This window comes from Zea mays, chromosome 1 (genome assembly GCF_902167145.1).
Source record: "Zea mays cultivar B73 chromosome 1, Zm-B73-REFERENCE-NAM-5.0, whole genome shotgun sequence".
NCBI lineage: Eukaryota > Viridiplantae > Streptophyta > Magnoliopsida > Poales > Poaceae > Zea > Zea mays.
Window position 1 is genome coordinate 293655943 of NC_050096.1, and position 16820 is coordinate 293672762.

General features: G+C 50.9%; 2 protein-coding genes and 1 pseudogene across 7 annotated transcripts; 2 read left to right on the forward strand and 1 right to left on the reverse strand.

The window, feature by feature from the left end:
* Positions 1-702: 702 nt before the first annotated feature.
* On the forward strand, positions 703-2287 carry LOC103645684 (leucine-rich repeat extensin-like protein 3; annotated as a pseudogene).
* Positions 2288-5779: 3492 nt separating this feature from the next.
* LOC100192052 (Ubiquitin-conjugating enzyme E2 2) lies at positions 5780-10201 on the forward strand. 2 transcript variants are annotated; one of them, XM_008677500.4, is made up of 5 exons: positions 5780-6209; positions 6313-6338; positions 8276-8365; positions 8460-8548; positions 9842-10201. In XM_008677500.4, the coding sequence occupies exons 1-5, from the start codon at positions 6055-6057 to the stop codon at positions 9968-9970; spliced, it is 489 nt and encodes a 162-aa protein (XP_008675722.1). In that variant the 5' UTR covers positions 5780-6054; the 3' UTR covers positions 9971-10201. The 2 variants fall into 2 exon arrangements, with proteins under 2 accessions (XP_008675722.1, NP_001130947.2); NM_001137475.2 differs by having other exon boundaries at positions 5915-6179; positions 9842-10199.
* An 82-nt stretch (positions 10202-10283) lies between these two features.
* On the reverse strand, positions 10284-14560 carry LOC100191420 (uncharacterized). Of its 5 annotated transcripts, none has more exons than NM_001352056.1 (7): positions 14092-14378; positions 12189-13673; positions 11951-12084; positions 11591-11831; positions 11266-11509; positions 11062-11173; positions 10284-10953 (listed from the first exon to the last, which is right to left on the reverse strand). In NM_001352056.1, the coding sequence occupies exons 2-7, from the start codon at positions 13540-13542 to the stop codon at positions 10660-10662; spliced, it is 2379 nt and encodes a 792-aa protein (NP_001338985.1). In that variant the 5' UTR covers positions 13543-13673; positions 14092-14378; the 3' UTR covers positions 10284-10659. The 5 variants fall into 5 exon arrangements, with proteins under 5 accessions (NP_001338985.1, XP_023157244.1, XP_023157230.1 ...); XM_023301476.2 differs by having other exon boundaries at positions 10297-10953; positions 11266-11506; positions 12189-13676; positions 14092-14560; XM_023301462.2 differs by having other exon boundaries at positions 10297-10953; positions 12189-13676; positions 14092-14560.
* Between the last annotated feature and the right edge of the window lie 2260 nt (positions 14561-16820).

A 16820-nucleotide genomic window follows, 5' to 3' on the forward strand; every position in this document is an offset into this window, starting at 1 on the left:
TTGCACCGGTGTCAGCAACACAATTTCTCACCGCCGGTGCTTCAAGATACTCATCAGGTATGCACACACAACACATCCATGCACGTATAAACAAGAGTTATCTATACAAAATGCGAGTTAGCGCTGCTGGTTAAGTATGTATACCATTGCCATGAGAAGCAGCAAATTAATATGCTAATTTCTGAGAGAGCGTATATCATTTAGGACGAGACAAAATACCCGTGGCTCGTGAGCTCGCTCAACTCGTGGTCAGCTCGGCTCGACTCGACTCGTCTTGTTTCAATTTTGTCACGAGCTGAGCTAACATCTTAGCTCGGTTCGTTAACGAGTCAGCTCGACCCGAGCTCGAGCTAGCATTTATCTGCAAAACAAAGCATATATATGTATTGGATGAATTAATCTCTATCTCTACTATTTATTAAGGCTACAAGGGTAGCCTATCGTTCTGCCGTTAGCCGATCTCAACCGTATGTTCTATATAATTTCAGTTCTATATAATTTCAGCCGTTCGGTCCTGCATTCGAGTCCCGCTCCCTGGTCCCGCATACCAGTCCCGCTCCCATATCGCACCGCAAAACCGTCTCGGCCTGAAACCGTCGTGTCCCAGCCTCCCCTTCACCGATTCCGGGCAAAAGGGAACTCCGCCCCCACCGCCCCTACCACGATTCTGCCGCTACACCTTCCTTCGACGCCGGAGATGAGATGAGAGGATCCGTTATTCTGGCGCTCCTTGCCGTTGCCTCCTCCTCCTTCTTTGGCGCGACGGCCACAGCTTCAGAGGGGTGGCCGACGGCGGCGGTGGAGGTGGACCCGTCATGGCGGTTCCCGAGCCGGCGCCTGCGGGACGCGAAAGCGGCAGGCCATCTTCTCCGACCCCAACAACCTCACCGCCGATTGGGTAGGCCCGGGGGTGTGCAACTACACGAGCGTCTATTGCGCGTCGCTCCCCTCCGGCCCCGACCGCCGCGGCGCGCTCGTCGTCGCCGAGGTCAACCTTAACCATGGTGACATCGTGGGCTTCCTCCCGTAGGAGCTCGCCCTCCTCGCCGACCTCGCCCTGCTCCACCTCAACTCCAACCGCTTCTGCGACGTCCTCCCCCGCGCGCTTTGCCGCCTCCGCATCCTCCACGAGCTCGACCTCAGCAACAACCGCTTCGTCGGCCCGTTCCCGGACGTCGTCCTGGACCTCCCGGCGCTGCACTTCCTGGACCTCTGCTTCAACGACTTCGAGGGCGTCGTCCCGCCCTGCCTCTTCGATCGCCTGCTCGATGCCATCTTCCTCAACCACAACCGCCTCCGCTTCCAGCTCCCGGACAACTTCGGCAACTCACCGGCGTCTGGCGTTGTCCTCGCGCGCAACGCCTTCGGCGGCTGCCTCCCGGTCAGCGTCGCCAACATGTCCGGCACGCTCAAGGAGATCCTGCTCATCAACAACGGCCTCTCCTCCTGCTTCCTGCCGGAGATCGGTCTGCTACGGGAGCTCACCGTGCTCGACGTCAGCTTCAACCAGCTCGCCGGCCCGCTGCCGCTGAAGCTCGCCCTGATGAGGAAGCTGGAGCAGCTGGACGTCGCGCACAACCTGCTCACCGGCGCGGTACCGTCGGGGATATGCGACCTGCCGCGCCTCAAGAACTTCACGTTGGCCTACAACTTCTTCACGGGCGAGGCGCCGTCTTGTGCGCGCCTCGTGGCGTGAGATGGCGACCGGAGCAATTGACTGCCCAACTGCTCGTCGCAGCGGACGCCACGGCAGTGCGCCGCCTTCTACGCCTGCCCACCTATCAACTGCGCCGCGTTCCAGTGCAAACCGTTCGTCCCGCGCATGCCACCGTCGCGGCTTCCATCACTACCACTGCGGTGGCTTCCTTCACCGCCCCCGCCTTCGCCACCTCCACCATCGCCGCCGCCGCCATCTCCACCTCCGCCACTTCTGCCTCCTCCTCTGCCGCCACTGTCGCGGCCTTCACCACCACCACCTCAACTTCTACCGTCACCACCACTACCGCATTCCCCACCTCCACCATCCACGCCTCCTCCCGCGCCAGTCTATCACCCGCCATGCCCCGTCTTGCCGCCACCGCTGCCCTGCACCCCAACGCATCCATGGCCACCGCCACCACCATATTACCCTGGCCCATTGCCGCCCACAAACCCTGTCCGATATGCATCGCCTCCTCCTCCACAGCAGCACCATCCATGGCCATCAGTACACCCAGTTCAATATGGATCGCCGCCACCCCCCTCCACTGCATCTGTAGAAACCAATCTCAGACGCAAGGAAGGATAGTTGGTTCCGCTCTTGCCTAGCCCCCCTGCGGCAATGGCTAGCAGCTGCCAGATTCACTGGTGTACGTGGTTATTGACTCATTGTCACGCTTAGCGAATAGCGTTGGCTGATGGCTACAGGCCTCGAGAGGGAGCGTGGTAAGCTCCACAGAATTTTCTGAGTTATTGTTTGTCGGTGTCGGTCGTTGCTGTTGAAAGGGAATGGATTGAGGGTGGTGGGGCTTTGGAGCGTGTAGGCTTGGGATTTGTGGTTAATTGGCTGTGAATAAAGGAGAGATTGAGAGGGACAGAGGAGGATTGTAGGTCCAGCGATCTATCATATATCTGAGTGTATAGAGAAGTTCCAGCTTGGTTAAGTTCAGTCAGGCATAAAAGTTTAGAAACAACAAAAATTCCATTGTCATTTGTTCCTTTTGTATCACAGCTACCATCGGTTATTTGCTCTTATATTATTCACTCCTTTTCTTTAACATCCGCACTTTTACTTATCTTTTTTTCTGTGTTATTCTTATTCTCTGCTGCATGTTAGTCTTGTTAGTATTATCTTTAAACGATCTTTATTTCATTTTCCCCGTTTCCTCTCCTTTGCTGTGTTGTTACTTTCGGCAAGCGATTCATTGCATACTGCACCGGTTTAATTGGTTCATTGGATATGTTCCATTGGTGCTACTGATGAACGAAAATTCATCCCTTCTCTAAGAACTTGTTCGGTTAGAGGTGGATTGAGCGGGATTGAAGTGGATCCCCTCATATTCAAATACATGAACGAGAATCTAAAAGACATAAAAAATATGTGAAGAACGGTGCAACCTTTTTCAGGATTTGGTGGTGTCTCTGTCTCCTCAAGGTATGGCCGAGGTACTGATATCCTTGCTTTCCTACCATGTGTGTGCTTGCTTGATCGCCTAAAGTATCCTGGTCAGGACTCAGCAATACCCTCTTCTTTTTTCTGTTCACCCAGAACATCGCTTGTGACTGCCAGGGCATTGCCTGGTACTGCCGCTGGTGGCTGCCATGATGTCTAGACTGCAGTGAGCAGGCAAAGCAGTATTGTATTGTAACGAGCCCTTTTTCTGTAGTTTCTTAATTGCCTGCTAACCTTTGATTTGACCACTTGATTTGTATTTTTTTCTCATGTCATCCTAAAGTTTTACATGTCTTGATGAGAAAAACTTCGTATTTCTTAACAAGCACTACCCACAGTTGATTTGTTTGTAATACCTTCATTGCAATGGATGATTATAAATATGCGTGGAAATATCAATATGGTAATATCATTAGGGTGCGATGCCCAAGTCAATGACAACATGGTCGCTGAAAATGTTCCTGGCATGTAGTGCAACCACACCAGCACGCTTCTGCAACTCCATGGAGAATGGCCAGATTGATGGCCAGGGAAACCCAAAAAAACTCTTAAAAATTACAATTAATCATGTAACAGTGAAGAAAGGAAGGTGACCCATGATTCCACCCGGTGGCCACATAAGCTCCGATGCGTAGAATCAAGAACAACCTAGCGTGTGTAACAACCTTCACGACCCTCGCCAGGTCGAACTATTCCTCACTACTACTGCAATCCAACAAAATCCAAGAGCAACATTTTGTTCAGGAGCAGCCGGTGAACCTGGCCAGGAGCAACACAAGCGCGAGTATAGGGAGCGCACGATCGGTCATGGCTAGGTCAAGCTGCGAGGAGCACAACGGAAAGGAGCGAACTGGGGGTAGGAGGAGGGGCAGCGACGAGGGAAGGAAGGGGAGGGGCGACGACTGTGCGACCCTTCGAGGTGTGTGCGACGCGGGTTAAGGTTTCGTGAGGATGATGGAGTGGCGCAGACGAGCGGCGGAATCCCGAAGCACACGAGTATCTTACCTCGTTTTTTCTTACCCTTCTCTTACCTATACTCCTCGGCGCGGTGGGGGCTGATGACGATATCAATATGATAATATCATCTAGTGAGGAAGATGGCACGACAGTCCCTCTTTGGTGCGGCGCAGCGGCGAGCATCGCGTGGCGAGGTGAGTGCGATGGCGTGCGCCAGGCATGACTCCAGGAAGTCCTCGCGTCGAGAGGCAGGCTCAGGCTGGCGACGCTCGTGTGGCGATGGATGGCAGTGTCAGAGAGGGCGCAGGGAGGAGACATGGGATGAAGGGGAGGAGGGATCGGCAGGGATGAGAGACGCGATGGGGTAGGGGCTCCATCGCACGGTTGAGATTGCATAAAGGCAAATTGGACGGTTAAGATTGCAGAACGGCAGAACCAGGGTAGGCAGGCTACCCCTTTGCAGCCTTAATATACTGCACCGGTTTAAATGATCTTTATTCGTTTTCCCCGTTTCCTCTCCTTTGCTGTGTTGTTACTTTCGGCAAGCACATCTCATCTGGTGAGCACATCTCATATTGATATTGTTGGTTAAAGTTTGGTTATTCTTGGATTCAAAATAACACGATGAGTTGTGTTCTTGTAGGTAGGCTATGATATGTTTCTGACACATTTTTTGCTAATGGCTTCTAGGAAACGACACAAGATTGGTGAGGTGATCGCCAAATCTTGCCTGGAGAAAGGGATCTCCAAAGTTGTCCTAGATCGAGGCAGATTCCTCTACCATGGTGCGTAAAAGCTCTTGTTGATTCTGCTAGAGAGCACGTGCTTGAATTCTGAATCCGTCCAAATGTGTGTTCATATATATCTTCAGGATCACCTATAATCTTTTCCCTTTTTTCTTTAACTACGTATGTCGAGCAGGGTTGTTTACAGTTTGTTTTCGTTTATGTTCTTCAATATTCCAGGCATAAATGATAGAACTCGGTGCTAGAAGCAGTTCCGCATGTTGTCCACCCTAAGGACGATGGCTTGATAGGATGGCCTTCCATTTGGAGCAGATGATATTGTGCTCTTATGCTTAAGAGTGGGTCGTAGGGTTCATGGGCTCTCTCCAGTTTGACAGAGTGAGATGCTTAACATGAGTAGATTAGGCGGTGGCAGGAATTCCGCTGTGCTGATTAGTTTCTCGGGAGAGTAAGGCACTTACATTGTTCTCGATTAGCAACGTGTATACCTCATCGCTCCTTGTCGTAGGCCTTACAGCTCGTGCTTCGGCTTTCATGCAACCCCCCTCCTTGCTTCGATTAGCAACACATGATTAGAATTATTTCTGTAGGTTTTGGTAGATAATGCTTTATAGTAGTAGAGATTAGATGTTAGAAAAGAATATTTTAGATATTGAGGTCGATGATTATCTTGTTCGTTTTCATGTACCGTTTTGCACTAACATTCTATCGAATAATTTATATATCATCGCGACATTGCAATGTGTAGTGGTGAAATAGTTAGATTAAAATAATAAAATTTATGTATGATAAAATCACAAACGGATTACGAAACCTTTTCTTTTTACAGTATATCACATTTATACATAAATTATCTTGGTATTATATATAAGTTATCTTTGTATTATATATTCCCGTTGCAACGCACGATCACTCGTTGGGCGAGGGGCGCGTGGGGGCAACGCGACCTCGGCCGCTCGGGGAAGGGTCGGTCCACACACGCCGCTCGCGCTTCGCGTCGGTTTTATGCACGACTCCTTTTCGCACCCGGCTGGCCGGCTCCCCACCTGCTCGCCTCTCGCTCCGAAGCTTCTCCTCTCGCGTATCCTACCAGGAGGGTGGGAGACCCAGGGAGCGGAGGTGTGCGAAGCTCGCCTCGCACCACGCGCTGCGGCCTGCGGGGCGAGAGATCGGGGCCTGAGCTAGGGTCTGGTGGCGGAGATGTCGACGCCGGCGAGGAAGCGCCTGATGCGGGACTTCAAGCGCCTGCAGCAGGACCCGCCCGCCGGCATCAGCGGCGCGCCGTACGACAACAATATCATGCTCTGGAACGCCGTCATATTCGGGTATCAGCCCGCCTATTTCTGTGATGTTAGGTTAGCTAGCCTAAGGATCTAGTGAGGCGTGAGGCCGCGATACTTTTGGTGGGTTTTAATGCTGACTGTGCTTTTTCTCTTGGTGTTTGTTGCGATTCTGCAGGCCGGATGACACGCCGTGGGATGGAGGTGAGACCCATCCGATTTAGTTTGGCTCGATCTGTAATTGTTCAATAGCTGGCGTCTGCATTTTTTGGGTACTGCCAATGTCGTTAGTTGATGATTGGTTGACTGAAATACTGAATTCTACCTTATATGCCGACTGTTCTATAGTTGTGCACGATAGGTCCCAAATTTCTCGTCTGATTTGCATCTCGAAGCATATATGCAAACAAATGTTAACGAACTGCAAATATTAACCTCTACGAGCTTAAGAACAAGCTGCCTGCATAGAATCCGTGCTTCACTTGCATGCTTTCATGATGAAGGTATCTTCCAGTTGTTTCGTTCCTTATGCACCGTTTTCCAAAAAAAAAGAGCCTGGTCTGTAATGCCTTTTTTGTTCTTTATTAATGCTAACGGTTGTCACAAGTTACCAAAGGGAAGGCATGTCTGATTGACATGAAAGATATTAATAGTTAAACTCTGAATATGTGTGTTTTGCCAAGCATACTACTACATCTAGCTTTTATTATCTTTCTTATACAGCTAATAAAAGGCAAACATCATAGCATTGGGAAGTTGGAATTGTAAATTGTCTTGTTGTTTTTGACATCAACATGGTCTTCAATAATTGTTTACAATAGGCGCCATATTTCTCGTTTGATTTGGAACCTCGAAGTGAAGATGCAAATCAATGGATACGAACTATGAATATTTACCCCTACGAGCTTAGGAACAAGCTGCCTACTTAGGAACCTTGCATTTATTTGCATCATTGCATGTTTTCCTGATATAGGAGCCTTGCAGTTGTGTCATCCCTTTTATATTGTTTACCGAATAAGTTTTTTTTTCTCGAAACACGCAGCAGAGCTGCGTATAATTTATATTAAGAAAGAGAAAGGTCTTACCGAATAAGTAAAGCTGTGATGCCTTTATTTTTTGTTCTTTAGATGCTAACGATTGTCAGAAGCTACCAAAGGGAAACATGTTTGTTTGACATATTATTTAGTCAATTCTGGGTATGTGCATTTTAGCCAAGCATATCTGTTCATCTCTGTCCTTAATTAAGTCACTGAGCTCCACTTAATTTCATAATTTAGCCAAGCATATTGGTACATTTTGGCCAAGCATTATAGAGCCAATAAAAGAGCAGGCATCATAGCACTTGGGACTATGTACGCTTGTCCTCCATTATTCAATAACAGAGCAAGCATCTTAGAACTTGGGATTGTAAATTGAATCTCTGAGATATTGACTTCCACAATAGCTAAATGAGCACGACCTACACCCTGCAGCCCTGTGCCTATTGTAAATCATTACTAGCTAGTCAATAATCATGAGCCATTGCTTCAATATTCAGTAACACTGTAGCAGGATGTTCCACATCAGTATGTATTGGCATGGAAGTGTTAACCTTTATTTGTTGGATTCAACTCATTAGAATTATATGATATCACAATGCAAGCACCATCAGTATAGAAGCCAGAGAAAGCATTTGTTATTGATAAATAGTTAAATACACAACTATCATTTGTCAGGAAAATAGAAGGACCTGTGTGATTCAGGAGAGCATGGGACCCTTCCCCATTGGAAGTGTATGGTTACTGAAAAAACATCTGTTGACAGAAAAAATATCAACCATCTGTTGCCTGAAGGACTAAAACTCAGTTTTTCTCTTATGTGATTCAGATTGTTGTTTTTTTACTACATCTTTCAGCATATTCTATTCATTGTACATGTACTTCGATTTTGGTTTGTTAATGCCACAATCGGCTAGCTTAGTTCAATCACTTATTTGGGACCTCTCTATGATATCAGTGAATATCAATCATAATGTAGTTTGTAGTAGTGTGCTGTAACAGTAGACATGGTTCATCAGTGTCTTTTATTGGCAGCAGAACAAACTGGCTGCTTTCTGATTTTAACTGTCAGTTTGCTAACGTATGTCAAGTTTACACTTGTAGGCACGTTCAAGCTGACTCTGCAATGTACAGAAGATTACCCCAACAAACCTCCAACTGTTCGGTTTGTTTCGAGGATGTTTCATCCAAACAGTATGTTCTCTTTAGATGTTAAGGAACTAAATTATCCTCATGTATTGACACCTGAATAGATTTACAATAAGTGGTTTAATACCATTTTTTTCAGTCTATGCGGATGGAAGCATCTGTTTGGACATCCTACAAAACCAGTGGAGCCCTATATATGATGTTGCGGCAATATTGACCTCTATTCAGGTATCACTCATTTTGTCACTCAACCTATCATGTTGAAATAACTTCGTTTTGTTCTAACACTGCCTGTCTATTATACTGCTCTAATGGATTATTGTATCCAGTAGAAAGCCCATGCAATTGGTCCAACCTAACTGAATTGACATTTTTATAATTGAATTGCCATATGGTTTTGGATAAATACTCCAGTTCTATATGAACAGTGAAAGAATGAAAACGGTTTCCCCATTACCTGATTTCACTAGAAGGTTGGTCACAAGCCATTTACTCCCTCCATTTCAATTCAAATTGTAAGTCGTTTGGACTTTTGCGAAAGGGTCTCTAGCTGAGTTGGTTAGGTGGTCTGAGTAACACTCCTTAGGTCCTGAGTTCGAATCCTAGTGGGAGCGAATTTCAGGCTAATGTTAAAAAAGGTCAATCGTTGGTTCCCCTGGTTGTGTGCATATGAGATGGACTGACCTATGGGGACCGGATCCTTGTAGGGGCTGAGGGCTCAAAGCACGAGTAAAGATCCGACCTATAGGGGGGCGGACCCTCATGTTGCACGGGGGATCAGCTTTCGTGACCTTTCTCGGTCGGGGCTCCGATTGAGCTGCTTCTTAATATAATACTGTGGGGGCGGTCTTTCCCCTACTGGCCGAGTTTTTTAGTCGTTTGGAATTTTCTATGCACATACCTTTTGCTACGCACCTAGATACACGTCATGTCTAGATATATAGTAAAAGTGATGTATCTAGAAAAGCTAGAATAACTTACAATTTTGGATCGGAGGGAGTATATTCTACTGTTGCTGTAGTTGAAATTATTGACCAAACCACTACTATATTCCCACATGTGGTAACATGCCTCCAATAAGTACCCAGCTATGTGATGTGCCGAATCATGGCCTGTGTTGGAGGTTTAGGATCGCCCCTTGCAGTCCTTGGCGGTTCTAGACACTGTTTGTAACAAACTACATCATTTCCTCTTAATGCAACGCTTTCTTAATTTTTTCCAAAAAAAAAGAGTACCCGGCAACGCAAATGCTTTTACATTGTTCGGTCTCAGTATGGAAGTAGGACATCCTGTCCATTCTATGGCTGTTTTGTGAATTTGTATTTATATTGGTCACACCGGTGCTTGAACCGTGAATATGTGAGGCTCATGTTGGGTTTCAACTCTAGCCAACTAAAACTTGCTTGGGAGTGAAGGCTTTGTTGTTGCTGTTGTATTGGCCACACCAGTTCCAAAAGGTGGTTTTGGGGCCATCGGTACTCTCAACGTATCAAATGATTTCTTGTTGTCTTTCCTTTGCAGTCCCTGCTGTGTGACCCAAACCCAAATTCTCCTGCTAACTCTGAAGCAGCTAGAATGTTCAGCGAGAACAAGCGTGAGTACAACCGCAAAGTTCGTGAGGTTGTGGAGCAGAGCTGGACAGCCGACTGAAACTTTATCCGCTCCGCCAGGCGGTGTAAATAAAGCATCTGTCTTTCCTACTTGGCCGGTCTGTTTTACCGTTAGAAATCCTCAGCTATCGTTGTGTTCTTGTGGTTCAGTCCCTTGTTGTAGTGATGCCTGCGGGTTTTCCTAATGTAGTGCTGAACGGTTTCATAAACTCGGATATTGGTGCATATGTAACAGATATAGCTAAGTCAAGTTGTTGCTTGGTTTGCATAAGCTTCGTGTCGTGTCGTGTGCTTCTTTCTCGCTGCACGAACGGCCTTTCACGAGGTGCCAGTGGAGGCTGCCCATCCTATATGCTCCAGCAGTAATACGATGATCACAAAACTCAGGACGTAGAAGGCAATGCCTGTTACATCATTATTGTGCTACCAATACCAATGGGGGAAAATGGACAAAAGGCACACCATTATTGTACTCGTAGATAGGGACGTGATGATAAAGAGAAACCAAAAAAGAACTCTACAGTGGCGCAAAGCACATTAGTCTGCACCACAGGGAGGACAGTTTTCAGCGAGCTGATACTGCTGTGGTTTTCAGCATCCCATCAGAGGCAGATGCTGTACTGTAGGCTGACCAGCATTTCCCATCTTTAGATCCTTGTCCTTGTCCCCGGTAGACTATGGGTAGATCATGTGACCGCTTTACTGGAGATTGGTGAAGCACCTGATCATCTATCTGCTCAAGTGTAGCCGAGACGGCCTGGTGGCTCTGGACGACGACGACACTGGGCTTCCTCCGCCGCTGCTCCAGGCATCCGTCTCCCAGTCGTCCTGCACCTGGGCGGCGAACTGCAGGTTCCACAGCACGTCCTCCACCGAGGGCCGCTGCGACGCCTCCTTCGCCAGGCACCTCTGACAGATCTCCATGACCGTCCTCAGCGACTCGTCCGAGCACCCTTTGCTCACCGCGGGGTCTGCGAAGCTCCTCCTCCTCACCCGGTCCTCGTCGGCAATCGCCCATGCAAGCTGCAGTCGCATCGCATCCAAGGAGGCCCATTCAGTTGACCGACCCAGTGCAGTGCCACTAGCTAAGTTCTACATTGTCAGAGAGTGAGTGAGAGAGAGAGATGGTACCAATTCTTTCAGTATCTCCACTTCATACATGGACGTGATGGTCTTCCCGGACACAACCTCAAGCAGGATCACCCCGAAGTCGAAGATGTCCGTCTTATCGCTCTTCACCCGACTGTAGGGGAAAAAAAAACCGCGGCATCACATTGATCGATCGACTGAAACCGGCTGGACGACAGTGTAAAGACTGCCATTCCGACGACGTACCTGTCAGCCTGGAACTTGTTCCCAGCTCCTCCCTGCTCGGACCTCATGGCCTCCGCCAGGATCGGGATGTTGTAGCTGCCGATCTTGGCGACATGGTTCTGGTCCACAAGGACGTTCGTGATCCGCAGATCGTTTCCGACCAGGCCAGGTATGATCCCCCCGTGCAGGAACTGGATGCCCTTGGCGACGCCGATGGCGGCCGAGATCCTCTGCGACCACGTCAGCCTGCACCCTTCGGTCCCTTCTGTCGAAAGAAACTCGGTTCAGAGAGCGACACAGCAGTAGCGTTCAGCGAAACGAAAGCGAGATGGACCGGAAGCCCTACGCGAGATCCTGCTCCTCAGGTTCCCATTCTGCACGTACTCGAACACGATGTACAGCTGGGTGACTGTGGACTCGTCGAGATTGTACTCAAAGCAGTGTCCCAGAGCGCTGACCAGGTTCTGGTGCCTCAGCCTGGAGATCGTCTCGATGTGACGGTTGAAGCTCTGGGCGGTCTGGCTCCTCTTCATCTTCAGAGTCCTGATCGTCACTGGGGTGCCATTGCCTAACCTTCCTCGGTACATCTGTTCAGTAAAGTGGACATCAATGCATGCAGTTTAGCGTCACCTGCACATGTAAACTGCATGCATCTGATGTCCCAGCTCTGAACTGACGCTGAATTGAGAAGAAGAAGAAGTCATACCTCGCCGTGAGAGTCCTGCCCCAGCAGGTGAGAGTTCTCGAAGTTATTAGTTGCAGCTTCAAGCTCGACCAGAGAAAATGCTCTGTATGACGGGATCCCCAGGGCGCCCAGCTTCAGCGTCTGCGATATGTATCCTTTTTGTTTTGTTTCAAATCACCAGAGAAGAACTTGAGTTATTAGCGACTGCAGCATCGAAATGAAACGGTCAAGGTATATGCACAAGAGCTCGAGATCATACGTGCATCAGCGAGCATCTTGGAAGGGTACCCAGTCGAAGAACTCTCCTCCTCCGAAACCGTGGGCGCCCTCGCCTCCCAACGTTTCATGGCCGCCTTCCTCACGGCGAAGAAGGCGATGAGGCCCACAGCCGAGATGGCGACAAGGATCGCCACCACAACGCCGGCCACGAAGCCTGCCTGGCCTGCGACGCTCTTCCTCTCCTTGCCGGGCACTATCCCCACGGCCAGGGCCTGGTTCTGGCAGAACGGCGACGGGTGCTGCGAGCCGTCGCTGTCGTCCAGGCAGTTGGTGGACACGAGCACCACCGTGTCCGGCTTCCTGCCCGGCGACCTCAGGCAGGTCGGCACGCTCCCCATGAGGAGGTTCAGCGACAGGTCGACGAACCGGAGGTTGTCGCCGCACGGCGCCTTGTCGGATAGGGTCCCGGTGAACCTGTTCCCGGCGATGTTCAGGTACCGGATGGACGGCAGGGAGAGCAGCGCGGGCGCGAACGGCCCGACGAAGCGGTTCCACGACACGTCGAGCCGCTCCAGCAGGTAAAAGGAGCTCAGCTCCGCGGGGAGGCCGCCGCCGAACCGGTTCCTGCCGAGGACCACGGTGACCACCTTCCTCCCGAGCTTGGGGAACGCCGGGCCGAGCGAGTTGCCGCCGACGTCGAGCACCTGGAGGTTGGCCTGCCGGCTCATGTCCGGCAGGTTCCCGGACAGGTTGTTGGACGCGAGCACGAGCGACCGCAGCGAGGGTGCGCTTCCCAGGGACTCCGGCACGGCTCCCTGGAACGTGTTGTTCCGCAGGCTCAGGACGGCCAGCGACGGCAGGGCGCCGATCCAGGCCGGCACCTCGCCGCCCAGCATGTTGTCGTCGAGGACCAGCGTCTGGAGGCCGGCGAGGCGCGACACGCCCCGCGGGACCTCGCCGAAGAGGTAGTTGCCGCTCATGTTGACGATCTCCAGCGACGCGAGGCGGCCGAGCTTGCCCGGCAGGGGGCCCCAGAGGCCGAGCCCGGACAGCGTGAGCACCTTGAGGTCGGGGAGCCTGGACAGCGTCGTGACCACGGCCCCGATGGAGAAGTTCCTGGGCAGAGGCGGCGCGCCCGCGCCCGCGATGTGGAGCTGCGTCACGGTGTCCCCGTAGCACAGGACGGCGGCCGAGCCCGCCGGGCCCATGGCGCCGCCGCCGCCGCCGCAGAAGTCGGTGCTGCGGCGCCAGTGGCTGAGCATCGGGGGGGCGTTCAGGAGCTGCTGGATCTTGATCAGAGTCCACACCTGCGAAGGCTGGAGCTGCGTCGTCCCCGGGAGCAACGCAAGAAGCGCCGTGAAGACGACGAGCAGGAGGTGGCTCGGCGTAGCCATTGTCGTCGTTGGAGACGATTTCTCGATGAGAGGAGAGACACCGTGTGGAACGACACTGCTATGCAATGGAGCACAAGAAGCTTATCGGTGGAGTTAGGCCTGTCTTTGCCTGATCTTGGATTGGTTTCCTCCTTCTGTGACCAAGAACGGTGAGCATAAGGAATAGCCAAACGTGGGTAACTACCATCAGCAAGCCAGACTAACGATAACGAGCTCGTCTCCTCCCCCTTGGTCAGCAGCAGTAGAAAATGGGAGGAACTAGAGTACTTGAGAGGTTTAAAGGTAAGGAGACAAAGAAAAAGAGAAGCTGAGCAAAGCCTCTGCCCCCCGCTTGGAAGTTGAGCAAAGTTGGCTCGTCAAAATAAATCTCCAAGGACCTGAGCGCTGAGCACCCGGCTCTAAATCTCTAACGAGAAAGCGATGCGGACCCTGCTGCTGCGCGCTAGCCGTTGCAAGAACCGCACCACGGAACACTCGCTACAACTTGGGCGCCAAGATCACCAACGGTACTTTTTCACAAGAAAACCGTGAGGCGAAGGGGAATGTCACCTTGCAGTGAGAGTGCAGTCGCCGAAGCAGCGGCGAAGGAGTCGGCCAGGGAAACGACCTTCTTCAGAACTCAGATCAATGGTGAAGCGGTAAAGGCATCAGGACAGCAACGGATGGATGATAGACGAACGGTAGGAAGAACGGATTCCGTGTTCCTCCTTTGCTGTCCATGCTCGCTTGCCCTGCCGGTGTTATATGTGATGTCGGAGCGCGCGCTCGCTCGCTCACTCACTCGGAGTGGAGAGCTCACTCTGTGTCTGAGAGTGTCGCCTAGTTGTGCTGCAGGCGCAGCCGCAGAGCAGAGCGTCAGTGCGTCACGGGGGGTGGCAGAGGAAGAGGCACCTGGAGCAACGGACAGGTGGTGTCTCCAAAGGCTGAGCTGGACACGACGGGGGAGAGAGACAGAGAGCGAGAGATAGCATGGCAGTCCACTCCGGCCGAGATTTCCTCTCACAGGCACACACGCACTATCGCTCTCTTAGTCTCTTTAGTCTTTACGTTGGCAGCGAAAACAAATACAAAAGCAGGAGATTGTGTGATGCTTTCTTGGGATTAGATTCTCTTCTTTTCCTAACACTTCGGCTCTGCTGCTTTAGCGAGGTTTCAAGTAGTATTATTATTGTACCGAACTTTTTTTTTTGTTGCTTTGACGCGGACGACGTCGCCCTTTGCATTGCCCGCCTCCAATGCATGCCCAGGAACCAGGACTGCAATGATTTAGTGTTTTTTTACTGATGAATGATGATAGGACAGCTAGTTCTGATTCCTGGGTGCTAGACTGCTAGTAGGAAAAAAAAACGTTTGGACCGGCACGGCGCGATCATTACTTTTTCCTCGGCTGTATGATGAGGCGACGAGCATCCATTCCATGGCTTTGGCTTGTGTTTTTCTTCGTACGCTCCGACTGTTCCGCTTCCTTGGCCGGGCGCTCTTTAAGTCTTTTACACTACATCAGGAGCTGGGTCTGTCCTCGCCGCTTTGCCGAAAGCGAAGAGACCCAAAGCGTGCCTGCCGCCCGTATTCACGCCGTGGGAGGGAGGGAGAAGGAGAAGGCCTCTTCACTCTGCCTTGCCGCACCACCAGTCCACCACAGAATGCAATGCAAGAGCCACCACCCCCCCCCCCCCCCCCCCCCCCCCCATGCACTCTTGCACTGCACTGACGAAATGTCTGAGCCGAGCGGACTGCAGGCCGGCCGGGCGCCCTGATGTCCGGGAGATGTTCGTGGCGGTGACCGCGGAATGAATGCCAACGACACATCACAGATGGCATGCACCATTCATCAGCTAGCCTGGGCCTTTTCCTAGTTAATTAGGGCGATGTCCTCCTCCTGTACCAGGTCAACAGAAACTCTCCTCTCCAGAGTTCAGACAGGATGCTGAGCGGCGAGTGTTCTTGGAACCGGCCGTAGAGCTAGAGCATGCCATTGCCATTTCCCGCGCCCGGCGTCACGGAACTGTGGTGGCGGTGGTCCTTGCGGTGGAGCAACGTGCATGTGCACACGTTAATATACACGGGATGACATGTCACATATCCGAGTAAAAAGATGGCTATTCAGCACTATGGTCCGGCGAAGGGTTTTTTTCTATTACTGCTGATCTATATTCAGCACTACTAATCTACTATGTGTTTTTATCAGCAGTCCTCAAAGAATAGACAAAGAAAAAGAAATGAGTGATGGCAGGCAGATTGACTATCTTTTGCATACAGAAACTACCTTTTGTGCGCATGCATGGCTACCTTTCACCACTTGTTCGGTTAGCTATCAATCCACGTGGATTGAGTGAGATTGGGTGGGTTTAAATCTCAAGCAAATCAAAATTATTCTTAATTTTTTGCCTACACTACTCAACTACAAAAAGTGTGTGTGAGAGAATTCACGGTGTACAACTACCGTCTGGTCGCTCTTTAATATCAAGCAATGCTATCTTGGCAAATTCTCGTATAGTGCCATCTCCAGCAGGCCGTGTAAACGACCATGCAAAAAACTATTTTGTACTATAGATTACACAGAGTGGAGTTTGAAATAGGGAGTATATAGTAAGTTTGCTGAAGATAGTCTCACGGCGAACATCTCTCTCTGTAATACCTGCTTCTTCACTGATTATACTGTAGCAAAAAAAAATCAAAAACTACGGGAAACAGAGACAGAGTGGAAAACCCAACAACCGGAAGGAAGTACTATGAGACAAGCAAACCAATTGCCTACAGTCTACAGCCATGCAGTACATTTACAGCGTCAAAGTTTGCGATGCAAGCAAGCGGATCGGAGACTGTGTTGATCCATGTGTGAGAGTGAGTGAAGAAGACTGGTGACGGACGTGAGAGTGAGCGAGTGAGTGCTGGTCTGTCGAGACGTCGTCGTACAGTTACATGGATGCATGCCCAGATCGATGGAGAGTCCATCGGTCCCCGTCCGTCCATCGGCACACGTACACGGTACATGACAGTAGTGACACCATTACTCTCGTTGCTTTGCTGGCGATCTATCCGCGCCCCGCGCCATTACTCTCGTTGGTGGCGACCCGCCCCGCGCCATTATTACTACCCCGCCGGTGATCCATGCGACGGAGCCCCGCCGCCCGGCCGACCCGGACCCGGACCCGGAGGCCGTGGCCATGCCGTGAATCACGCCGCCGCGGACTTTCCTGGTCCTGGGCTGCTGGCACGCATGCGTGCATGGCGTTCCCGGGAGGCTGGGAGCACGGAGTAAATTCGGCCGCAACCGC

Bases quoted from the DNA above. Each gene is read 5' to 3' on its own strand.
- LOC100192052 (XM_008677500.4), top strand. From the start codon at position 6,055: ATGTCGACGCCGGCGAGGAAGCGCCTGATGCGGGACTTCAAGCGCCTG. The intron at 6,210-6,312 runs GTTAGCTAGCCT...GCGATTCTGCAG, and splicing joins GCCTATTTCTGTGATGTTAG to GCCGGATGACACGCCGTGGG. The intron at 8,549-9,841 runs GTATCACTCATT...TTTCCTTTGCAG, and splicing joins CAATATTGACCTCTATTCAG to TCCCTGCTGTGTGACCCAAA.
- LOC100191420 (NM_001352056.1), bottom strand. From the start codon at position 13,542: ATGGCTACGCCGAGCCACCTCCTGCTCGTCGTCTTCACGGCGCTTCTT. The intron at 11,510-11,590 runs GTAGGGCTTCCG...TTCTTTCGACAG, and splicing joins CCTGAGGAGCAGGATCTCGC to AAGGGACCGAAGGGTGCAGG. The intron at 11,174-11,265 runs GTACGTCGTCGG...TTTCCCCTACAG, and splicing joins AACAAGTTCCAGGCTGACAG to TCGGGTGAAGAGCGATAAGA.